Source organism: Gekko japonicus, unplaced genomic scaffold, assembly GCF_001447785.1.
Source record: "Gekko japonicus isolate JY-2015 unplaced genomic scaffold, Gekko_japonicus_V1.1 scaffold102, whole genome shotgun sequence".
NCBI classification, from domain to species: Eukaryota; Metazoa; Chordata; class Lepidosauria; order Squamata; family Gekkonidae; genus Gekko; species Gekko japonicus.
In genome coordinates this window covers 1,467,689-1,493,903 of record NW_015172006.1, presented here as the reverse complement: position 1 = coordinate 1,493,903, position 26,215 = coordinate 1,467,689, and the positions used below count along the sequence as shown (strand labels likewise).

At 46.7% G+C, this 26,215-nt stretch overlaps 1 protein-coding gene across 1 annotated transcript in view; it reads left to right on the top strand.

Moving 5' to 3' along the window:
* COL27A1 (collagen, type XXVII, alpha 1) overlaps positions 1-26,215 on the top strand; it is a 399,797-nt gene that overhangs the window by 131,376 nt on the left and 242,206 nt on the right. The window contains exons 16-17 of the mRNA XM_015420171.1: positions 14,960-15,013; positions 25,499-25,543. Coding sequence (XP_015275657.1) covers positions 14,960-15,013; positions 25,499-25,543 — 99 coding nt within the window. The remainder of the gene's footprint in view (positions 1-14,959; positions 15,014-25,498; positions 25,544-26,215) is intronic.

The following is a 26,215-nucleotide window of genomic DNA, read 5'->3' as shown; positions in this document are numbered from 1 at the left end:
CCTGCCCCCAGCAACTGGCATTTGGAGGCTTCCTAGAGGGAGGCTCCATTTAGCCATCAGGGCTCCTAGCCACTGTTCCTCCTCCGTAAGTGTCCCAAAGTGTCGTCCTTGACGACTGCTCCTCTTGCTCTCCTGCCTCTCTCCTGGTTCCCACTTGCCAGATGTTCCTCTTACATGAGATTGCGTCTGTGAGGGTTGTGCAGCCAGCGTGGATCACCAAGCCAGAGGATGCAGTGCTCTGTTGGATATGATGCTGAGCGCTGGGGGCTTTTTTTGGGGTTTTTTGCGGGGAAATGTGCAAGAAAGAAGAGCAAGGCACCCACCCGCCATTCCATCCGCTCCTCTGTCCCAGTCCCCACCCCTCTACTCCAAGCGGTTTCTTCCCCCACGACAGCTGCTTTGGCTGTTTCAGCACCTTTCAGCTTTCCACCAGCATTATATGTTGGATTTTGCTTTTTCATCATGCTTTCAATATACTTGGTATCTGCAGTCCGATATGTATGAACTTCCATTGTGCCCTTGGCGTCCCCCCCTTCACATTTAAAGGGAATCTGAATTGTGTTGGCATCCAGACAGATTTCTTGGCAGGGGAATTTATCACTGCCATGTTACGCTTGGCATGCAGGCTGAGGCACCATGATTGGGCTGGGCAAGGCGAAGGGGAAAGGCTGGATTGGTATCTATTCGGTTCATGTCTCAGTGTCTGTTTGGCAGTTTTGTCCTTGTCTTCTCTGTGTGTGTGTGTAGTTTTTCTCTCCCTGTTTAAGTTTTTGACCTTGTTCTTTCAATACATAAGAAAAATCTTTTCCTCTCCAACATTTCTTTTTTTAAAAATGGTTTCTTGCCCTTTCCCCCCTCTCTCCCTTTTGGAACGGTGGTGATGGTGAATAGGCCTCTCTATGCAGATGCCAGCAAGCTGCTTGTACGCCTCTCTCCTGCCACTCCTTGGCCTCTGCAGGCTTGGAACCCAACGGTGCCCAGTTGGGAAGCTGCACAGCTTTCCTGTTTGCAGTGCTGCCCAGAAATCTGAACGGCCGTACATGAAAGGGCACCGTTTGCGTTTCTTCCCTAGTGCACATTGCAAGTGGAGGGTAAACAAGAAGTTCAGCAATAAGCTTGCTTAACTGAACAGGGGCTAGCTCCAGGTTTTGGATGATGTCTGGCAGGCCTCATCCAAGGGCCGGCGATGTTCCTCCTCCTCCTTGTTAACCCACCCAGGCAGATGTGCAACTGCTGCCACTACGTGCAGCAGCCAGCAGTCGCCTCTCTGGCATGCCAGCTGCTGCTGTGTTTCCTAGCAGCTCCTGCTGCTTGGTCAGGCAGAATAGCCAACAGGGACCTGTGGCGTGTAACAGCCGCTGTGGCCTGCTCTTGCCTGTCTCAGAGGGACATGCAGGCCAAAGGAGGAATGGGATTGTGCAAATCAGTCAAATCAGCAGAAATAGGAATGGATATTGGCAAACACATGAAGCTGTCTGAGTCAGAGACTTGGTCTATCAAAGTCAGGGCTGTGTACTCCGACTGGCAGCGGCTCTCCAAGGTCTCAGGCAGAGGTCTTTCACATCATCTCCTACTTGATCTGTAACTGGAGATGCTGGGGATTGAACCTGGGACCTTCTGCATGCAAAGCAGAGGCTCTACCCCTGAGCCATGGCCCTTCCCCAAATAGTTAAGTTATTACCTGTACTGGAGCGTATATCCATGGCGGTGGCTATTGAATGCTGGCAGTTTTTTATTTATTTGGATCTATATCCCGCCCTACCCTTTAACGGGCTCAGGGCAGGTTCCAACAGTATAAAAATACAATGCAGTTAAAACCACATTAAAACACAGTATAAAATAACATGACTTATATGTGCCATACAACTCTAGTAAAAAACCAGATACCTCAGTGGTTGATGGTATTAGAATTTAAGGGTTTTTTTTAGGGATCTTTAACATTTAGGATCTCAGGACCCAGGCTACAGATGGAGGCCAACCCAAGGAAAGGGACGCCCGCTGCCTCAACCAGAAGCCCGGCGGAAGAGCTCCATCTTGCAGACCCTGCGGAATTGTAATAAATCGCGCAGGGCCCTGATCTCACATGGGAGCTCATTCCACCAGGCAGGAGCCAGGGCCAAGAAGTCGGACATCCCTGGGGCCGGGGACCACCAAAAGATGCTGGTTGGTGTACCTTAGTGCTCTATAGAGAGAGGCGGTCTCGAAGGTGCAAACGAGTGTTGTGCTGTTTTACTTTGTTTCAGTCACTGCAGTGGTACTTAATGAATACGCTGTTGATCAACTCTGTCTTGTAATAGCCCGTTTTATTTTCAGTTTGGTATTGCCAAAGGCTAAAGAAACATAGGAGCTGTGGTGGCTCAAGTGGTTAAGACGCTGAACTGCAGGCTGTGGAAGGTCGGTAGTTCAGCAGTTCGAGACCCGAGTGCTGCGTGATGGAGTGAGCTCCTGTCTCTGGTTCCAGCTCCTGCCAACCTAGCAGTTCGAAAGCAAGAAATTGCAAGTAGATAAATAGGTACCACTTCGGTGGGAAGGTCACAGCGTTCCGTGCGCCTTGGTGTTTAGTCATGCCGGCCACATGACCACGGAGACGTCTTCGGACAGCGCTAGCTCTTCGGCTTTGAAACGGAGATGAGAGCACCGGAACCCTAGAGTCGGACTCAACTGGCTTTCGAGCAAGGGAACCTTTACCTTTTAAAGAAACATACCCTGATGCTCTGAGGGCAGGACTTGAGGAGATACAATTCTGACTTACTGTCTTTAGAGGAAGAATTGTAGCTACAGCGTGGTGTGCTGGGAAAGCACTTTAAAGGGCTAAAGTGGGGGTGGATGCAGAGCTTAGCTCCATCATTTTGAAGGCAGAGCTTAGTTCCTCTGACTTCCTGTTTTGGCTGTGTGTGGCACGTGAACATGGCTCCTCTACTTGCAACCACGCCACCAGCAAAGGTTTTCCTTTGATCTGTCTCAGAAGGGAAAGCTTTGGGAAGCCCACAAGTTGTGCTCAGAAAGAGCATGTGGAGCCTCCCTTTACACCCTATGGAAGAAGCCAGGGTAATGCAGTGGTCAGGGTTCTAGACTAGAACTTAGAAGACCAGGGTTCAAATCCCCGTTGGATCAGCCATTCTGTCTCAGGCAAAAATTCTACTTTGTGAGCTACTGCCATTGAAGTGAGCGGGCAATTTGGCTATTGCATATAAATCAGTTTGCTCTGGAGCCATCCTTTCTGAGCTAAGACAAAAATCTGTGAGCAGGAGGCTAAAAAACTGTGAGCTAGCTCACACTAACTCAGCTTAGAGGGAACATTGGTTGCAGGGATTTTTCCCCCCAAGGATAAAATGAGGGGTGTGTGTAGGCTACTGTAAATGCTACCCTGAGCTCCTTGGAGGAAGAAGAGGATAAAAAAAAATCAAAATGGAATAAATCTTGAGCTGGAAGCTGGAAGCTGGAAGCAAGGATGCAATAACCTTTTGGAAATAATAGTTTCCGTGCATATAATCATCCCCTGCTCTCAAATGTTTCTGATTTCCACGCTGCATTTATCAAAGTGATTCATGATAGACTAGTTATACTGAATTCAAAGCTATGAATCCTTCATTCCCGTAACTAAAAGGAGGTGGGAAATTTGATTGGCTCTGACAGTGGGCTGCCATCTGAGCTTTTATGAAACCCGTTGGATAAGGAGGTTTCAGTAACTGCCAGACTTTGAGAGTCAATAAATCTCATTGGTAAAATCTCAGCTGGCAGGAATACAAGAATTACTATCTCCATTTATAAGGCCGAATCTAGTGCAACAGTGAGAGAGTGTATCAATTTGATAAACATTATGGCCAATGCCAGCTCTCTCTGTAATAAAGCTGTTTTGGGGTGGCCACGTTCAATGCGCTCCCTAATCCGTTGGTTGCAAGAACTGCCACTCACAACGGGGACCATGGCCACTGGCTGCGTTCTCTGACTCCCGCCCACAGAGGCGCTGCTGGCCCAAACGTGCCTCAGAATACAGTGCCTTCGCTCTGCTGAACACACCTCCTGTCTTCCTCTAGCCCAAAGCAGCGCCACGTCTCCCCAGCGCCTCGCCCGTCTCTGCGGTGCTTCTGCAGCTGCTCCCCCCCCCCGATTGACGGCCAGTGCAGAGGACCAGGCCCCAGCGGGTGGCCTGCCTCGAGCGGGCGGCGGGGGGAGGAACAAGGCCAGGCGGCTTGGCCTGCTGGTGCCTTGAATGGACGGTGGGGAGAGGGACGAGGATGGGCGGCTTGGCCCATGGGCACCTCGAACGGGTGGTGGGGAGAGGGCTGCCGCCGGGTGGCTTGGCCTGCCACCTCAAACGGGCGGGGGGAGGAACAAGGCCAACTGCCTTGGCCTGCTGGCGCCTCGAATGGGCGTGGGGAGAGGGACGAGCCCAGCCACCTTGGCCCGCCGGGGTCTCAAGCGCGTAGTGGGGAGAGGGATGGGGCTGGGCGCCTTAGCCCTCTGGGCCCTCCATCAGCCGGGGGGGGGAACGGGGCTGGCCGGCTCGGCCCGCCAGGGGACTCGTGCGGCTTGGGGGGTCGGGGAAGGAGAAGGGGGCTGGCAGCCAGGCAGCCAGTTTAGCGCTTGTTGTGTTTATTGCTACAACGGGCCTGATTCGTAGTATATCTATATTGGCTTGGTATATGTGAGAGCCTCTTGGCAGTAGAGAATATCATTTTTGTCTCTGAGGAACAAGTAGGATATAGATCTTTGTCGTGGTCTCTATGCATCACACTGATGGGATCGGCGCCTGCGCCGATCCTGATCCGGGAAACTTCTAACAAGTTGTTAAGGAGATCTGGGGGCCCTCCCTCGGGCATGCGCGTGCCTCCACCACACATGCCCAGAGGATGGAGCCCCAGCATCCCTCCAGTTCTCTTCTGACTGCCGCGTTGATCAGTTGATCTTCTCCGGTCTGGGAACTTCTGGTGTGAGGGGATTTTTTCTCTTCAGTTTTTTCACAGTTTTTTCTTTACTTACTTCGTTCTTGTTCTGAAATCCAAACCAAAACAAAAAGTTAGTTTTCTTCATGTTCTCCCTCTGACCATTGTAAGTACCCCCCCCCCAAAGTTTTTTTGCCTCACACTGCCTTTCAGTCTATGGCAAAGCATTGGGGCTTTTTAAAGTGCTGGACCCGCTGTGAGTCCAAGTTAGCCCCTCCGGACAGACATTCTCTGTTCCTCCTTTGCCTTAGGGAATTGCATAGGCCAGACTTCTGTGTCCATTGTGCAAAATTTTCAAACCAGACATGAAAGAACAGGGCGGCAAGACTCCAGGTGGCTTTATTAGAGTCCGCACCTTGTCTGAACCCGATGGTCTCTCCTTCAGCCGACGCACCCCCGACGTCGATGGATCGACCTCAGTCTACGCCGGCTGATTGACACCGAACAATACCAATGGATCGGCCTCAGGCGTGTGACGCACTCTGCTCCTTTCTCCCTGTAGTTGCCGGACTGTAGTAGCTATACTGATGGACAACACGACCGCGCCTGCTTACATAAACAGACTGGGTGATACCATATCACATTGATTGTGCCTGTTGGCCCTGACCCTCTGGGACTGGTGTCTTGCCCATGGAATTTGGCTCTTGGTGGCCCACCTTCCTGGTGTACAGAATGTCCAAGCGGATACTTTGAGCAGGGGTGGGGCACCTTTCCATGAGTGGGAGCTGAATTGGAAATATCTGTGCCCGGTGTTCGATCGATGGATGTGGTGGATCCGCAGGTGGATGTGTTCGCCACTTGTCTCAATGCAAAGTGTGCCCAGTTTTGCTGCAGAGGCGGAGCGGACCCCCTCGTCTTGAGGAACAGTCTCCTGATTCCCTGGACCGGGAACTTTCTATTTCTGTTCCCTCCAATTCCTCTTCTTGTGAGGGTGTTGGCCAAGATCGTGCACCAATGTCCGGACTGCATTCTAGTGGCGCCTTAGTGGCCTCGCCAACCATGGTTTCCATTGCTTCTTAAACTATTCAACAAAACCTTCCTACATTTCCATGAGAGCTGGACCTGCTACTGGCGGCGGGGGGGGGTGGGGGGAGGTCCTTCACCACGATGTGCCACATCTCAAACTGACAGCCTGGAGGATCCGTGAGAATGTTTCTTAGACTGAGTGACTTCTGTCCTCCTCAGTAGTTGGAAGCCCTCCACTCACTCCTCTTATAGTTACAAATGGAAGAAATTTCTCCAGTTTTTACAGCCTTTCATGGGGGACCCCACCACGGTGGGTCTGGCTTACATATTTGACTTCCTGTTATCATTAGTGGACACAGGTCTCAGTCACTCCTTCGTGAGAGTCTATTTGGCAGCGATCTCCACTTTCCATAAGAGATTGAACAATACCTCAGTGTTTTCTCATCCTGACTCCGAGCGATTTCTCAGGGGGTTATTACACAGCTAGATTGCCTACCCCTCCTTGGGATCTTACCCTGGTCTTTCATCGTCTCACACGTAAGCCCTTCGAAGCTCAGGCTTCCTGTGATCTTCGGCTACTCTCCTGGAATACGGCCTTCTTAGTGGCCATAACGTCGGCAGGAAGAGTAAGTGACCTTCTGGCTTTTCGTCATGATTCACCATACCTAACCTTCCTTCCCGATGGGGTAGCCTTATCGCCAGATATCTCCTTTCTACCAAAGGTGGTCTCGGACTTCCACTTCAACAAACGTTTGTTTATGCCTGACTTTTATCCCAACCCGCAGTTGGATATTGAACACCTTTGGCATTCCTTGGACATTAAGCGGGCGCTCCTGTTTTACCTGCATAGGATGCGTTCAACATGCAAGGACCTGCATCTTTTCATCCGTACGCCCCTAGGTCTATAGGGTGTAAGATCTTGACTCAGAGGTTGTCAAAATGGCTGGTCGAAGTCGTCCGCTTGTGTTACTTCCTGGAGAAGACCCCGTTGCCTGTCTTTCTGAGAGCTCATTCTACACAGGCGATCTCCACGTCTACCACCTTTCTACGAGGTGTACCTCTACAAGAGATCTGCCATGCAGCTTCTTGGGCGTCTCTGAATACGTTCATTAAACACTACGCCCTTGACGTACGCGCCAGTCAGCATTCTTGTTTTGGCCAGGCGGTGCTACAATCTGTAGTCTCCTGAGTGAATGCCCGCAGCCCCCCTTGAGGTAGGCCTGAGCTTGCTAATCTCCCATTGGTGTGATGCATAGAGACCACAACGAAGATAAAACCGGTTGCTTACCTGTAACTGATGATCTTCGAGTGGTCATCTGTGCATTCACACCACCCGCCCTCCTTCCCCACTGCTGGCAGCCTTGTACGCTAGTATTGTTGTCAGGGTTCCAGTGATCAGAAGGAACTGGCAGGATGCTGGGGCTCCGCCCTCTGGGCATGCGTGGTGGAGGCATGCGCATGCCCGAGGGAGGGGCCCCAGGTCTCCTTAAAAGCTTGTTAGAAGTTTCCCAGATCGGGGTTGGCGCAGGCGCCTATTCCATCGGTGTGAATGCATAGATGACCACTCAAAGATCATTAATTACAGGTAAGGAACCTGTTTATCATCCCCCCCTTGACAATGAATGTAACAGGTTGAGTTCAGATGTAATGAAGTAAGGTGGTGGGTCTGTTACAAGGATGAGACTTGGCATCCTGTGTACCTTCCTCCTTCTCTGCATGTGCAGCTCAGCTCTTGAAGACCATTCTGGTTCCCAAGAAACCACAGTTTGTTGTGACTTTAGTCAAGTGACAAAACGTAGTTTGTTCTTTTGCCCGCAAACCAGGATTAAACCATGGTTTGGAATCCTGGTTTACAGGTGAGAGGGCAAACCACTTCATGGCATACTGATTTCACAGAAACCAGGAAGTCTTCAGTATTCCAAGCAGTGTACAAGAGGAGGAAGGAGTGGGGAGGGTGTGTATGTGCCTGCACTTGCTCTTAGAATGAACAAACCACAGTTTATTACATATGGACAGAGCCATAGTCATTCTTGCCCATCTGATCATCCAGGAGCTTAGGCAAAGAGGGGCTTCTCCCAGTCTCGCTATCTGAGAGCCAAACTACATGTTATGGCAGCCATGGGTCCAACCAGCGGCTGCAGATGCCATTTTAGAGAAAAATCTAGCTGTTTAAAAATTGCCACGAGAGCCTGATCCTGAACAGGCTCATGCTGTGGTGGTACCAGATGATCTTGTTCCCCCCTACACCTTTTCAAGTGCCCAAACAGCCCCCCCCCAACAGTGTTTTGACACTTGAAAAGTGTGGAGGGGAACAAGATCGCTTGGTATCACTGCTGGGACAGATCCAGCCCTTGCAACCATTTTTAAATAGCTAAAATTTTCCCTAGAATGGTGTCTATGCCCTGCGTTGGACCTGTGTCTTCTGTCACATGTAGTTTGGCTCTGAGATCCGATGCCACCAGCTAAACCTGCAACCACTGAACCACTAATATTCATACAGCAAAAGTGAGGGGGTAAATAAGCTTGTATATTTTTCCTCTTCCTGTTTAATTATTATATTAGTGATATTCCTGAGTATAGGAATAAACAGGGCTTTTTTTGTAGAAAAAGCCCAGCAGGAACTCATTAGCATAATAGGCCGCACTCAGCAGCAGAAACCTATTAGCATATTAGGCTACACCCACAACAGCACAGCTCATTAGCATATTAGGCCACACCCATGCCTTCCCTTGGTTTGCCTGGGAAAGCCGGCCCTTGGACAGGTCAGGGAAGGCATGGGGAGGCCACGTACGCAGAGGTTTTGGCTGTAGTGGGCATGGCCAACTCTGAAGCCAGCCGGAACTCCATTCCTGTGCGTTCCTGCCCAAAAATAGCCCTGGTAAAAATCCTTTTTTCTCTGTGAAAGCAAATATTCTGTTCTGTTCCAAGCCAATGACATAATTGTGTTTTGTTCTGTCGTGCACAAATGGGATTGACATGTCTGTGGCTTGGGAGAATGTCTGTAAAACAGATCAGCTAGGTATTAACTGTGATAAAATGGAAGTGGATTAAGGACTGCAAAATCAAGCAGGTTCAGTCTTACTGCTGTTTGGGAGTGTTAGTTGGCAAGATCACATTCAATCTTCTAGACTGAAAGATAAACAGTCAGTCCAACATATCCTGGAATTCTGGATTTATTGTGGAGGGAAATGAGTTCATCCCATTCCTTAAGACCTTAAGGGCTAGAATGAATCCCCCAGTTTTATATGGGGCTGAAATGTTGAAACATCATGGCATAAAACAAGGAGCCAAGTACCTTTTGGTACTTCTAAGTGCATGCCTGTACTCTTTTTATGACTGCTACTGAATGAGGGGCCATGGCTTGGTGGTAGAGAACATGCTTGTGTACAGAAGATCTCAAGTTCGATCTCCACCCTCAGCAGTTAAAGGATCTCAGGTAGTCGGTGATGGGAAGGATCTTCCTGTGCCAGAGACCTTGGAAAGCTGTGGCCAGTCAGAGCAGACAGTTGGATGTTATAAGTCAGTGCCACATGTTTAAAAATGACAGCGTACTTACATATTATCCACCACTGGCTTCAAGATCAGCTTATGGATGAAAAGAGAGGTTGCCAGAAATTTGTAAAAGAGCAGTTTCCCAATAGCTCCATAAATGGGGATCTTTGGCTGCTGGCGATGGCTCGTTTCAGTGAGTGGCTTTGGATTTTTGCAAGCCTGTTTTTCTTCCCGTAAAACAGCATCTGTCAGGTCAGAATTTACAAACAAGACCGAAGGATATTTCTGTTCAGTGGCTTGGTTCTGATAGCCAACCCCAATCTGCATGATAAAAACTTAACCAAAGACAACGGCCTCCATCAATTAAGCTGCACACTGCAAGCAGCTACCATGTGATTTAAGATTGTATTATTTGCAGTACAAAAGTGAGAGCAAACTGAACATTATACCTACAGTGGTTTTGCAAAGGAGGTTTTTGAATAGTCCCTGCACTGATAGCATTTGCCCTTGTGGCCTTAACAGGATTGATACACCTAGGGGTCGTTTCGTAGAAAAAGAGCTAGGGGAACTCATTAGCATAACTCATTAGCATATGCCACACCCCCTGACATCAGGGGCTCGGCGGTGGACCTGCAAGGCCGGCGGGAGTGCGAGGAAGCCCCGCCAAGGCCCTCCCTGGCCCCAGGCAGGCAGGGGTGGGGAGAGGCGGGGAGGAAGCAAGTTACCCTCCCTCTTCTCCTGCCTCCTCCTGGCTGAATGAGGGCCGGAAGCGGGGCGGCCGGAAGCAGGGGGCGGGGCTTCGTCGTGTGCCCCGCCCCCCGTACCTCACCTGGGGGAACTGCGATCCCCCGCGATCCCCCCTGAATTGACCTCCGGATACATCCTTTCACGTCCTGCTGGAATTGGAATGCAGATTTTTTGAGATTATGGGGGATTACTATATTAAGCCTTTATGCAACCAGTTGTCCCCCTATACTCCGAAAACCCTGGCTCTTTTTTTCTCAGTGATAAAGATCCCAAGATCACTCTAGCAATTGCAGAATTTGTCTCAGTCCTTTTAATCCTTGCATCTAAAAAATAAGAAATAAGTGTCTTCTGCTGCTCAAGATTTGTGAATCAATGAGCTTCTAAGAGTACAAAAGGAAAAGGAAAGTGCAGAAGTGACTGGGCTTTAATATGGCGGCTAGGACTGTGTGAACCAGAGCTATACCTGGTTCTGTGAAATTGCTTTGCTCCCGGCGCGTGCGCGCGCCACATGCACATCACAGGGAAGTTACATGACGCCGGGCACGCTGGGGGCGGGGCACAGCCATTTGAGGGGGAAACTCTATGTTTTCCCCTCAAATGGCTGTGCCCCGCCCCCAGTGTGCCCGGCGTCATGACGTCACTTCCATGTGATGTGCATGCGGGGGTGGGGTTTCCCCCGGGGCCCGATTCCGCGGGGCGGAAATCGGGCCTCCAAAGCGGGGGGAAATCCGTCCCCCGGGGGGATTTGGCAGCCCTAAGCAGGACTGTTCCAGAAAGCGCTGTTACAGCCATGGTATTACGTAACTGGGTATGCATGCACTTAAAACTTTCCTGATGAGGATCCAAATGAGTATATGCCTGAGAACATTCCCAGGCAGGAAACTCACTGACAGTATTCCACATATGAATTTGCCCTTCTGGGTTTTGCATACTTGAATAATTAGGAAAAGTCTTGAGGAGTGGTCGGAGCCCAATCATTGTCTGCAAGGGCCCTGTACTAACTCTTCACGTCCCTTCCCAAATCCCATAATACAATGTCATCCATTATGAAAGAAAAATGTCTGTTTTATTTCTGAAATGATGTCAGTAAACCATGTCAAGAGGATCTGCTTGGAGCCCAGGCTGGGTCTCTTGGATGCCAATAAAGTACATATATTACCCTACCCTCAATCCATGCTTTGTTTTCCATTGGAGTCTGTGCTTTTTAGCTCTGCTTACCAATTTCCCAGGTACGCACTAGGAAAATGGCAGCCCTGTTATTTCTGAGGGTACACAAAAACCAATTCATGTTTGAATATGCAGCATGTGGATCAGCAGTTGGTGAAAAAAATATCTGGTGCCAATATGCATCTTGTTCATTTACTACTTCTGTGAACATTAACAAGCAATATCACTGTGACTTCCCAAACCAGGAAGTCCTCACGTTGGTTCCTCAGACTGTATCAGTTTAGAACACTGGTAGGAAATTGCACATATCTTCATTAAAAAAAGAAAGGGGAAAAAAAGATCAAATTTCTGGTACCTTGACAAGTACCATGCTTGGTTTTTGCCTGGCGTACTTTCTTGCTCCTTGTCATATCACCTTTCTGCAATCTTGGAGATTTTTGTTTCTTGTAAAATGTGGGAGCGCATTCCGACAAAGGATCTTTTTCTGTTTTCTAAAGAGGTACGATTCCAGGCAGGCTTCACCATATACCTTTTTGTGAACATGAAGACTGACTCTTAATTTTGTAGACAAAGTTTGGTACATGCACTACAACAGACCGTTTCCCTGGGATGTTCACTAGTTGATCTCGGTCTCTGTGTTTTGCCTCGTGGGCTTGCCTCATTAAAATGTTGTCAGTGCTTGTTGCTTTAGTTGTCACGGTTCAGCTTCCAACCCTTTCTCTAAAGCGGAGGTGATAGAGGCATCTTATCTAGAAGGAATAGGAGAATTATCCATTTTTCCCCATTCCTTTTTGTTTTCGTTCATTGTTATTGTGAACACTTTTTGGTCTACTCATTTTTTGTAACTGGTGTTAATGTGTTTCTTGTGTGCATTCCGGATACAATTTATATATACAGTATATGTTATATACTAAGTGGGAATATATGTGTACGATGCTTATTTATACACAGCATCGGGAAGATTTTGTCTGAGGAAGCAGAAAATGAAAAATAGTGGCCCAGGCTTGGTTTGCACAAGAGGGAAACAAAATCAAAACAAGAATACTTGATTTGAACTAGGTCACCTGGGAAATGTGGTAGCATCCTTAACCTTATCTCTACTACACTTGTATGTATATGCCTGCACAGGGATACTAAGGCATCATGTGTACAGCCTATTATTGACCATTCTGGAACTGCTGAGGTCTATTTGGAATAGTTGGTTGCATTGCAGAACAATGCTGCTTTTTGAACATATTGTTAACCACCCAAACAAGTACCCTTTTTTGTTTTTTAATGAGTACGAGGCAGGGTATGGCAGAGTCAATGAATACAGTGAGTGAATCATCAATGTGTAATTGGGGGGCCTCATGTGGCGATCCTTCATATAAAAAATATAAGAATGTCATGTGCATGTCTCTGTCAGCTGCAGAATATGGGAGGATATGCAATCCACGAAATATTCAGAGTCCAGTGAGTTCAAACAAACAAATGCCTGCCTGCAGACTGACATTGCCGAGAGCTGTGGCATTCTTCCCTCGCAGCTCGAAGATGCAACATTCTTCCCTGTCAGTCTTATGCAAACACAGGGGAAACGTTCTTCCCATACCAGCTTTCCTGAAGAAAAGCTCCCTTGATGAGTGGAAGCAAGCTAGCCTCTTTGCCAGCGGGAATGGGATCTGACTTACAGGAACTGTGGCTTGGTCCAGCATATATTACAGGAACGGTCCGAAAAAATGCAGTCCCGGGCGGTGTTTGAATTTTTAAAAAGCTGTTTTAATCATAACAGAAAAGCACTTCATTCTCAGAGACACTGTTTTAATATTCAATCTTGCATGTCCCAGCTCCAACTAAGGGTCTTAAGGGAATTGCAAAGTATGAAAGTTTTCTTTTCTTGCTTTTTGTCTTTCTGGGCTGCTGCCAAGTATTGTGTGGGTCGTTATTTGGGAGAAGGCGACATACAAATGGGTGCATCACCCTGCGGCCGTTGTGGCTTGGCAAGAGAATGCTTCCGTTGTTATGTCGTTATTTAAAATGTATCCCTACGCCACTCTTCAGCCACGGGATCTGGAAGGCAGGGGTTACAAATCGAAATAATGCAGTAAAATGTTAAAAGAAAACTCCACCAGTCCACCACAACTAAAAATCCATTTTATAAGAGTCAGCCCAGAGACAGGCAAAAGTAGATACCCCCCAAATGCCGGGGGGGGGGGGGGAATCTTTGAACGACTTCTCTCACAGCTTATATTTAGTTTCACAATTAAATGCTCATCAAGAGGTCTGATTCCTTCTTGCATGTTTTCCCACGGCACTTTAATCTGCATTGGAGAAAAATGCAAGTGTACCCGTGCATGATTGGTGTATGGGGTGTGGAATAAGAATAGCTAGAAAATAATGCAAGGGGAAAGAGTTAAATCTCTGCCCCATTGTCAATTTCTCACTTTAAAACACAGCCTATGTGGTTGAAATCTGTTAAAATTCTCTAACTTATCATGGAATGGCATGACATATGTAATGCTGCCCAGAGGCCCATCAGTCTCCGGAAGGAAATTGACAACAAGGTACCAGCACAGAGAAGGACTTGTACTTAGCAGCTGGCTGCCTATCCTGAAGATGCTCTGAGTTTAGGTCTTGATTTCAACCCGGCTGGGCTGCCCTCTGCTCTGTTATCAGATGTTTACATTTTGTTGTCTGTGGGATTTGTATAACTTTCGTGATAAGATGAAGCTAACTTGTGGACAATTATTCTTTCTTTTGCCTTTTTGTCTTGTTGTGCTGAACAAACTAGATCAGGAGCCAGCAAAGTATAATAGTTATAGCGCTGCATGAGGATTTGAGAGAACCTAGTTTGAATCTTTACTGTGAAAGCTCACCGGTTGAGCTTGATCTAGGCCTTGGTCACACGGAGAATTTGCTGTGCAAAAGGCATGAATGTCAGGTGGATTTTTGGGGCACGATCACACCACAACATCTGGGAAGCGTAGCGCACTCGTGGCCAACCCGTGGCGTCCCGCTGAAGATGCAGAGTTAAAAAGTACCAAGAAAAGTGCACTAGAATCTGGAAAATGCGTAGCACAGGTGGGCGTCTGATCGCAGGAGTGTTAGTATCCCGTGGCATCTGGCGACCGTCCGCGTCCCATCGCAAACCGGATGTTTTTCATAAGCGCATGTGCACAAACACGAAACTGAAAGCAGTGCTGCTCTGTGGAACTGCGCACGCGCACAAACGCAAAATGCTTGTGTGATCGTGCCGCTTCCTTGCCACACTGCAGCATCGCCTTGTGATCGCCAGCTAACAGCCGAAGCATGGAGACTCGGGGGACTATGTGATCGGGCTACCGCACTTAACTTTGCTCTGGGGCGAATAGCCATGCCTCCCCCCCCCCCGGCGTTATCTGGCCCGTGTGACTGGGGCCCTAGTTACTCTTTCGCTTTCTCAGCCTGATCTCCCTCACAGGGTTGTTGTGAGGAGAAAAAGGAGAAGGGAAGAATGATGTTGTAAGCTGCTTTGGGTCTACATAGAAAAGTGGGGTATATCTAAATTAACAAATTAACTGGCTTTTAAAGCAGTTTTTGCTTAGCTCCTGAATAGCCTGAATAGCCATGTATTGTCCTGCTTTGTAACCAAAGTGTTTTTTCCCCACTCTTCTCCCTTTCTTTAGGGCTTCCCTGGTGATTTTGGGGAACGAGGACCACCAGGCATTGATGGCAACCCAGTAAGTTGGCAGAATTCTGATTTTAACATTTCTTCTTTGGGCCTCAGTGGAAAGCATCCTGCTTGCTGGTTGGATTGGCTGTTGGAAACCGCCTCTGATCCCTGTGTGGTTTTTGATGTCTCTTGTGAATTGGTTCCTACCTTGTACCATGTGCTAAATACTTCAGTCAGACATCTAACACGTGAGGCATTAGGAATAGCACCATCCATTTTTTCTTCTTCCTTCTTTTCTCTTCAGTTCCACTGCCGTACTGTTCTGCTTGCTGGGGGGGGGGGGGCTGACAAAAAGCCAATAAAAATAATCCCTCTCTATATATATGTATGTGTATATATATGTGTGTGTCTGCCATGGTGTTCAGGGTAGTCCCATGCCCCTTTTAGGGGAACAGTTTGTCGGGCTCTCCCTTGGATTTCGGTGCGGTGCCCCCAGTAGCTGTGGTGTCAGGGGCCTCGACTGGACTCCGGCGGGGGAGACGGCCCTTGAAGCGGTGAGATTCAAAAAGGGAGAGGGAGTGAGGGGCCTCAGATAGTCAGGGGACAGGGTTAATGCCACCCTGAGCGTCCCTCTGCCAGCACGCTGCGGACTTCCTTTCTCTCTCTCTGCCGTCTTTACGTCTCTCTCGTCAGCGTCCCACTTCGTTCCACAGCGCACTCCTCCTCCCCGGCCCCTTCTCCACCCTGCCTTTTATCTCCCCGCCCTGCTCCCAGGACCACCCATCCGTCCTCCGGCTTGGGCCACGCCCTCTTTTATCTATCGGGACGCCGGTGGGGCGTCTCCGGGGCGAATGCTGGTATGCCGGCAGTGGCTCTGGCAGCCTCTGGGCCGCGTCGCCGCTCTGTGGCGGTACTCTCTGCTCTGCGCCCGCTCTCGGCCCATTGGACAAGTCGCTGCCACCCCTTTCGTCTTCCATGGGAGTGCTCCATGGACCCCTGTCCTGTCTCCGGGCTTGGCCGACACAGCGCGCCGCAGGTGGGGTCCCCGCTCCTGCCTCCCTCCTTGGACCGTTGAACTCTGTCCCGCCTGGTGAGTCATGCCTTGGGTGTCTTGCGGGGTCTGTTGGGGTCCCCGGGGCCCGGTCCGCACGTCCCGCGATCTCTGGAGCGGGACACAGTTATGGAAGACGGGGTAACGGAGCACTGCTTCTCTCTCCTTGATGCCATTAAGATTTCATTTTAGGCGTGAGGTCTTAGAAGGAGGGACATACCCAGCTCAGTGGTAGAGCCATGGGCTTTGTGTATAGAAGGCTTTCTGTTTCAGTCCCAGGGGGGAAATTGCCACTTGTATGCCAAATTTCAATCTAGCTCAAGGTTGATCTTGTGCAGTGGTAAAGTCTTCCTGCAAGTGGAATGCTAACACTTTGAACGTGCCCTTTTCCTTGATGATATCAGTTATTAATTCCTAGGGAGTCTTTGGCATGAGGAGACAGGGCTGGTTTCAAACAAAGAACCCTCATGTGTGTATTCTAGGGATGATACAGTTCCCAGAGGAGATTAGAGCAGCACAAGGGAGTCAGCATGTAGAGTTTGTTGTACAGACAGACATAGAAACTGGAGTTTGTGCCGCTAACTTTATTTATCTATTTATTTTGCTTCTGGACATACTCAGCTTCTTTCCTTGGCTTCTGGCATCACATATGTACCTCTGAATCTGTCTCTTTGCTCAAACCCTCCCATGACTTCGGCAGAATGTCTGCCTATATTTTTTTTCAAACTGTATGCAAGGTTATCTCATTAAACATTTGTTTAAGTGCCACTTTTGTTTTTAAAGAGAGCAGTCAGTTTTATAAAATTTGGGAGACTGCTCCAAGGTGGGGGCAGGAGGCTGTATGATGGTGGGAGCAGTAGCCCATCAGAGCTGTGGACTTTTCCTGGAAACTAGCAGAAATGGTTATTCCTGAAGGGACGATTGTGTGTTTGGCCAAATCAAAGTGAGCATGGTTCCTCAGCAGTTTGATTGCTCTGATGAAGATATTTGCATACACTCTTTGGCACTTCTGCAACAGCAGATTTTGCTCAGGATAGAATTCATTTTTTTTTCATTTTTCCATTTTATTTATTAGCTTCATTGACCTGAGGTCTTAAGCCAAACATGCAAACAGCAACTATAAAATGCATTACATATAATTACAAGAAATTTAGACAGAACGTCTTTACAATAAAAGCTAGTAAGCATGCTCTCGATCAGTAATATCAGACCACATTTTATAAACTTCAATGAGTTCTATAAAATCCCATGATATTATGGAAATTAGTTTTAAAATTTTAAAATTGTATACAAAAGGTACTTATAACATTTCAAAGCCGCTTTAAAAATAGCACTATCGAAAGATATTTTGCCACCAAGCGAGTTGTTTCAGGGTCTTCATCAGCTAATAGTATGGTTATCACCCAGGGTTCCATAGGGAGGTGATATCTTTGTAAAATAGGAGTAATCCAGCAGGATCTGGGGTCAATCCATCGGTGGCAAAATAACATAAGATGATCTAAGGTCTCTATTGCACCTGATGCACAATCACACAATCTATTTGAGTACTGTATTTTAGCAAAACGGCCACTTAGCTCTACGGTTGGAAAAACATTCAACCTTGCAAGCGTGAAGACATATCGAGATCTGGGGGATGTAAGGAAGCTCATATATGAGGGAGTTTTCTTAGGTGGAACAATCCCTAAGGCAGAGTTGGAGCATACTCGCCTAGCACGAATTGAAGTGCTGAGTCGGTCAATGTTTGTCACCCTCAATCTCATCAAATTTAGCGCTTCTTGATAATTTAAATTATTAAGCCCCGTAGGGGCGAGACCAATCCACTCCAGCTTGTTATCTATATGTTTTGCCCACGTACATTTATAATTATCCCCTTTTAAAAGATAAAGAAGACCTCCTTGAGCATTAGGTGTCATATAAAGAACTTTCAGTCTCAATTTAAAGGGTGCCTTCCAGGCTCTTGACTCAAAGGAGCATTGTGCAAATTCTTCTCTAAGTGCCGTCCCTGCGACACATTTAGGGACGCCTGCAATTTTACGCAGGAACTGGAGAAGGATCTGATCTGATAATTCACAAATTTCTTTAATCCAGATCGCAGCCCCATATAAAAATTGGGAAGTAACTTTCGCATTAAAAGCTGCAATGGCCATTGGGACATACTGGCCGCCTCTTGAATAATAGAATTTAAGGAGGGCATTAGAATTTAATTTAGCGATTTCAGTTGCTGCTCTTATATGATGTTTCCAGCGGCAACTGGAGCTGAACACTATCCCCAGATATTTGAAATGAGACACTTGTTCTATCTCCCCACCCTTAACCTTCCATAATCTTTGTTTTAAACAAGGTTTGTTAGAAAAAACCATTATTTTTGATTTCTCATAATTGATCATCAGCCCCTCTTGGATACAGTAATCAGTAAAAGCATTCACTAGCTTACGCAAGCCAACTTCTGATCTGGATAGCAGCACTGCATCATCTGCATAAAGTAGTATAGGAACTTCATGTCCTGCTAGTATGGGTGTGTGACAGATTGTTTTTTTGATATATGGGACTATATCATTTATATAAAGATTAAAAAGCGTGGGGATAGAATTCAGTACCTAAAGTCTGCAAGTGGCAGATTTTGGAAAACCCGACATGAAATGACGGGATGGCATGGGAAGAGTTTGTTTGTCCCACTTCTGGTGCATATAATAGGTCAGGTGCCTGCCTCTTTCTCAGTGTAGTAGTTCCTGAAGAGGCAGACTTTGCCTTTATTTAAAGGTGAATGATCACAGAGAAATTTGTCTTAGACCTACAGTTTTCCTCCTTGTGGTCTGCCCAAGCCTTGCTTTTAAACCTCTACGATCACAAATTTGGGTTGGTTTTGCTTAGTAATTTTCAAGTAGACAGCTGTATTTTGTGATAGGTTATATGATTTAAGAGCAGTGATTAAATGCATGATTAGTTTAGAAAGAGGCTTTGGAACATAGCATATGCCCTTCACTCTGGCTACTTGTACAAAAATGAAAGGGCAGAAGTTTAGCTCCTTTACTTTTATTGGCCTCTGCAGGTATCTGAAGTGGAACTAATCTGTTGTCATTTAGGTAACTGAAGTAGATTCTTGAGCTACCTTGGAACTGTTTGTGGTCTGTTCAGTGCAGTCCCTGTCCAGCTGCAGCACAGTCAGTCCTGGTACTGCAGAAGTTTGTAATTATGAATGTAACCCGCTCATTCTAAATCAAGCATCATTTCTCTAGGAGAGCCAGTGGGGTGTAACGGTTAGAGAGTTGGGCCATGATGCAAGAGAACCAGGTTCAGATCCCCACTCTTGGAAGCTCGCTGGGTGGCCTTGGGCCAGTTATGTGTGAGGATAAATGGAGGAGAGAGGAAAGTTGTAAGCCACTTTGCATCTCCATTGTGGCAAAAGTGGGGTAGAAAAGAAATAAATAAATTCTGCATTCCAGAATGTCAAATGCAGTATTGTGCATGTGCCAGTAGACTAGGTGCCCCAATCCAGTTCCCTTTGGGATGCATGTGCAGGAGTTTGTATATTATTGGAAATATTTGTTTCCTACCTCTCACTGCAAAGATAAAATGGCTCTTTCTCCTTGAACATAAAAGATAACGAAACTTAAACAATACAGTAGTGTACAGTAAAAACAATCCAAAGTTTATAAAATCAGCCAGCACTAAATCACCTTTGAAAATAGCAGTAAAAGCTAACCATCTCAGGAGCATCCGTAAAAATCTAGGTCTGTAGTGTGAGTAGATTTTGAAACCAAACCCCTGACATAATCAAACTGGAGTCAATGGAAGTCAGTGAAAGTCGACACCGAGAGAAATCAGCAGAGAGCCTGGGCCAATAAGAATGTTTTTGCCTGATACTTAAAACTTAATAGGCTTGGCACCGGGAGAAATTCTTTTGAGGGTGGAATTGCACAGTTGGGGTATCAGGACAGTGAAGGCCCTATATCTGGTCCTTGCGTGTTTACATACTGAAGATCAAGGCATGAAAGGGAGTGTCTCTGAAGCAGATCTTAATTGGTAGGCAGCTAATGAACATTTCACATCTTTAATATTAACCCCTGGATTCCTATGACATGTTGGTTGGCTGCTTTGAAGCAATATGAACTTTTGAAACAGGCATGTAATATACAAAACAATGTTGTTTCTGCATGAACACAAAAATGTCTGAGCCATGCACTTGGTACCAGACCCAAATAATAGTTCTTGAGGGCAGTATGGTGCACACGATTGGCAAACGTGTATCAGCATTATGAGCTGAGAGAACTCTTGGAAAACAAAGGAGCTTTTTGTGACTTCTTGCCAAGAAAGCTTATAAATTCTGATGTGATCCCAGATCTAGCTAAAGGGAGCTTGCCAGTCTACTAGAGCAAGCAAGTGCAAATAAAAGATGTGTTTCTGCCCTAAACAGGCAGAAGTTGGGACTGTAGACAAAAGCTGTGTCCTAGGTTTGGAGGACCCATCCTGACATTGATTGCAAGGATGAGACCACTGGCTATGGAGAAATAGAACAAGTATGACTAGCAGCCTAAGAAACAAAAGATGAATTTAATAGAATAAGTGATGGAGGTATTGTTGATTTCTAGGCTTTTCATGGATGCCATGGTAGTTTTCCCATCAGTAACCAGAGGACAACCAAGTGGCGTTTGACCTGTTGTGAACCTTGTGGTACCATCCATAAGCTTGGAAGTATCTTATGAATTTCCCCATGGAATGATATTCTCCTACAGAATCCTCCCTTTATTTCACTTGTGGATTAGATTTTTATTCAAGACTTTCTCCAAGGACAGGTTAGGCCTGGTCGTACATGGTACCCCATTTCCTGGCTGGTGATGTGATATCTGACAAATATACTAGCCACAAGTTTTGGTTGTTGCAAATGATAAGCATTACACTGTGTAAAGAATTTTTAAAAGAAGTTTCCATCTCAATGTGTCACACCCTATTCTCTCTCTTAGAGCTAAAGCAATTTGTAGAAGCTGCTATTTTGAAAGAGGACTATAGATACACAGATGGCTAGATAGTATCCATTCTTTCAGCCGGTTATAAATACTAAAATCCTCTTTCCTGGGAGCATAATGCAAAAGTCATAGTTGGCACAGGCCAAAAAAGATCACATCAAAATCTTCATGGAATTCTTGAGCTGGATTCCTGAGATGGCAAGCTTGCGACTCAATGCACCAGATACATGTGGTGATCTTTCTAAATGAACCTTCACTGGCCCAGCCTTGACTTGAAAGGAAGACACTTCAGAAGAAGACCCCTCATGGACTGAGGAGCCCACTGTGGTTTGCACTATACCTGAGCCTCCCTGCAACCTGGAGTTTTGAGGGGAAGAAGATCCCTTCCCTTTTGTACTACCACAGTTCTACTACAGTGTTACAAGCAGAACAGGGACTTTCTGAGTGGTTCACCTCCAGCACCCTCAGAGTCTCCCTCAGGACTCTAGGAACACAGAAGTCTCCATGTTAATTAGTGAATGGAAGGGCTGTGGCTCAGTGGCTGGATTCCTGAGGGAGGCTCTGAGGATGCTGGATGTAACATCTAGACTGGATTCTAATGGTTGAACGACTGAACGTGAATGTGTAAGCTTGCCTTGAAGTTCCCTTGCGTTCTGAACTTACTTTAATGGATTTTAAATATACAACATGTGATGGAACTCCATTAAGGTGCTGCTGTTCGGAATGTCTAATCTTGAAGACCAGTCATCTTGTTTTGTGAGATTCTGTTATTCCATTGCTTCCAATGCATCACTGGATTAGTTTCAGTTATTAATAAGAACACAAGAGGAGCCATGGTGTATCGCAAAGGTCCATCTAGTCCAGCTAGTAGCCAACAAGGAAGCTTCAGAGCATGAAGGCAACAGGCCACCTATGGTGTTTGTCCTGCTGCAACTGTTGTTCGGAGGTAAACGGCATCTGAACGTGGAAGTTCAAGTCTTAACTGTTAGCAGCTATGGATTTAATGTGATTTTTATCCACTGTTTTATACGAAGATCAGAATTGCTCTGCAGGATCAATTAATAGCAGAAAACTATGCTCTCACTACGCCTCCAGACCTTTTTGTTTTTGATTTATGTCCGGATTATTCAATGGAAAAGTGTCAGCATTCCTTGGTCTCGATACTGATTGCAGCTGCACGACAGGTGATTGCAGCCAATTGGAAAAACCCAAACGGACCTTCCATAGATGCCTGGTTTGACAAACTTTGGGATGTTTGCCTGCCTGTGCAGGCAAGGCGGGATATAAATCAAAAATAATAAATAAATACATAAATCATGGGGAAAACAGTAAACAATTATGTCTTTGTTGGTTCTCACCCTGTGGTTATGATAAAATCTGGAAGCCAGTTATTGGGTTTCTGAGGCAGAATGAAGTTCTTCCGTGTAGAAATTATTATAGAATCTGGTTAAAATCTGGTTAAAATTGTAAAGTTAATGTAAACATGTATCAATATGAGTTGTTATGTAGGTGTATGAAAATTGTACGAAAATTTAGGTTTAGCCTTGGTTTTCTGGGAGTATTTACTGGTCAATAATGTTATAATAGTTTTACTTTTGTATTGCTCTTTTTTGGTGAATGTAATAATTAATAAATAATTTAGATACACACACACACAGAGTATGTTCCATTGCTCCCCTCTCACCAGGAAGCATCAGTCAGAAAGTCTCTGTCTGAGCTTTGAGGTTAATAGCCATTGATAGAACTGTCATCCATAAATGTGTGTTATTACCACAGGTGGTCACTTTATTGGTCCATGATATGAGGCAACCTGAGTGGACCTTCTCTCTAGACAGGGACTCTCAAGGGTCTGAGGCAGAGAAGTTTCCAAGTCTTACTACCTTGAGAACCTTTTAACTGGAGATACTAGAGATAGACCAGGGGACTTTCTGTATGCAAAGCATGTGTTCTGCTGCAGGGCCAAGCTCTTCTTTTTATGACTCCAACATGGAGCTCCACGTGTTGCCTAGGATACTGGAGACTACAACATCCTGCAACATTAGTTTCCCAGCAGATGAGATGGTTTACTTAATGAGCAGGATGAAAGCGGCAGGCCACAGCTTGTCTGAAGAGAAGAAGGGTGGCGAAGACAAGAAAAGAGTCGTAGACAGGAGAAAATTCCAGTAAGGGATGTTCATGGAACAGATCTGAGTCTGCTGTATAGCAGAACCACAGTCACAGGTTCCAAGTTTCTGTCCCGTCACCTTCCAAAATTCAGTATGCACTGTGGGATTGTAAGCATTTCTGCCTCTGCCACAGAAATGTGGAGGTTTGTGCTGTCTTATCCATGCCAGATTGGCTTATGGCGAAAGCTTGCTACCTCATGCCGTCTGTTTTCTTTTTGCCGACATACGGTGCACTGAAATTGGAATTCAGTCGCCTACCCTGACAATGCTTTTTGTTAATCTTAAAAATATATATCATCTTGCTTTTCTGGCAAGTGATTGGCTCTCCATGACTTGATACAAATGGATCTAAGCACGGTAGAAGGGTGGTTGGCTCCTTCCTGTCCTCCCTCTGCCGGTCTCGACAGTGGTAACTAGAAACTGGAGGAAAGAGTCTCCCAGTCTCCTACCCTTTTTTAATTCACGTAGTTATTTCTGATGTCTTTATCCCGTGTTCTAGCCAAATATTGGCTCCCAAAGGGCTCCCAAAGAATCAAAAGACAATACACATGGCAGTTCAATAAAAACACGAGATCTGCAGCCAATATGTGCTGTGTGTGTGTGTGTGTGTGTGTGTGTGTGTGTGTGTGTGAGAGAGGGAGAGAGAGAGAGAGAGAGAGAGAGAGAGAGAGAGGTGGGAGGTTAAAATCCATCCTGGTGAAAGATTTGGAGGAACTTGAAAGTTGCGTTCACTATTTAGTGATATTTTGATTGGTCCTAATACAAAAATCACTATGCTACCATTCTTTCTGGATTTTTGCTATGGATTGACACAGTTCCCTGCAATACTCGACCATTTCAATAAATATTATTTGCCGAGAGGATTTGCAGTGGCCTGCTTTCTGCCTTCCCTTTGCTAGGCATATCAGCAGCGGTTATAAAATGGAGGAAACAGGGCATAGTTTTTTAATACGGAAAGTAAATCCCAGCACTTTGTCAAGGAACCAAGTGGCTCTTGCTGAACAGACTTCTGCTTGGCAAACCCCAAGTGTTCATGGAATATTTATACCCTGTGGTATGGTTGCCAGCTCTGGTTTGGGAAATACATGGGGACTTTTGGGGGGGGACACCTGAGGAGGGTGGGGACTTCAATGGGGTCTAATGCCAAAGAGTTCCCCGTCCAAAGCGGCCATTTTCTCCGGGTGCACTGATCTCTGTCACCTGGAGACCAGTTGGAATAGCGGGAGATCTCCAGCTACCACCTGGAGGTTGGCAACCCTGACCTGTGGTCAGTGTGGCTGCCTCTCTTGGGGAAGTTACTTCATCTGCGTTTTGTTTATGATTCTACCTGTGCAGTGGTCATACTATGTGGACATTGCTGTGCTCAGGATGGTTTATGTAATTGTGGCTGACGTGAGGATTGACCGTGCACGGGACTCATACTTACCTGCCCACTTTTTGTTTATACTCTGCACTGTTTCGGATAAAAGATTGCCTTGCAATTGGCCGTTCCATCTTCCGTTCTTAGTTCATACATACATACTTACAACCACTCACCTAGCTGGGACATCTCTGCCCTGGATCTTTAAGTCAAGAGAACTAGGCAGGGGCCATACCTCAGTGGCGGGAGCATCTGCTTAGCCTGCAAGGAAGTCCGGGAGTGCTATGCAGAGTCATGCAATGGCAAGCCGCCTCTGTTCCTCTCTTGCCTTGAAAACCCTACGGGGTGGCCATAAATCGGCTGGGATTTGACACCACTTTCCACCACCACTATGATGATGATATTCAAGCTCTGTGCGGAGCCATAGATTGGCCTGCCTGTCAGTAGGCGCATCTCTGCGTGTGCATACACAGGCACAACCGGAAACAAAGCTTAGAAGTCCATCATGTCTACTAAACTGAGCTTTGCTTTGCTTATCACCAGGTGTCATTTGCTGCTGCTCCGACAAGAGACACACATAAGTGGACTTTCAATATGCAAACATCTAGGAAAATGACTGGCAGATGCTTTTCTTTCCTTCCTTCCTTCCTTCCTTCCTTCCTTCCTTCCTTCCTTCCTTCCTTCCTTCCTTCTTTCTTTCTTTCTTTCTTTCTTTCCCCTTCTCCCACTCTTACTTCCCCTCTGAACTGCACACTGCCGTCCTTCTCGCCTCCCTGGGAGGGGAAGCCAGTCTGGCCTGCAGTTTTAACTGCGGGAGAAGAACAAGCGGCCTTGTGTCTGAAAGGCCCCTGCCCTCCTTCATTAACAAGCTGGTTGAAGATGGAAGTGCTAGATTGCCCGGTCGAGGGTGGGGGCGGGTCTCTCCTCCCAGCCCTTGCGAGACTGAGGGACTTTTGAGTCTCCGTTTGTCGACAAAGAGGCCATAACCGTGTTGATCTTTCTTTCCTTTTAGGGAGACGTGGGAGCTCTGGGCCCTCCTGGAGTTCATGGACTCATTGTAAGTACAGGAAAAATACAGGAGAGCTTTTGAATTTGGGGCTCTGGAATCTGAGGCTTTCAAGTTTCTTTTGGAGCCCAGTAACCAACAGACAAATGCGTGTGTTTCATTTGGTCTTTGTGTTTGAAAGGGAGCATAACATGGACAAAATAGTACGCATGGTGCAATGTTTTTGGCAGCAGCGAGAACAACAGGATTGCCCCTTTTGGGCTGTGGTGGGTGGCAGGATGCTAATTTTCTTTTTTAAGCAAATGGTTGTGGGTAGCAATGTTCCCTCTTAAGCTGTGGAGTCTTGTGAGCAAAAATTCTACTTTGTGAGCTCCTGGCGTTAAAGTGGTGAGCCAGCCATTTGGCTGCTGCATAAATTAGTTTGCTCTGGAGCCCTCCCTTCCTGAGCGAAGGCAAAAAATGTGTGAGCTGGAGGCTAAAAAACTGTGAGCTAGCTCACACTGACTCAGCTTAGAGGGAACAGTGGTGGGTAGATGAAACTAATAGGACCAAGGTCCTTCGCATTAGGGCCAAGTCTCTGAAGGCCTGGCTCTCACTGTGTCTTGGCTGTACCACTTCAAACAGCCGATATAATGTAGAAAACTAGTACTACAACAGTAGAAAACAAATTAGCAACAACAGGATAATATGGGCAGCAAACCGACGATACATCCCAAACACAGT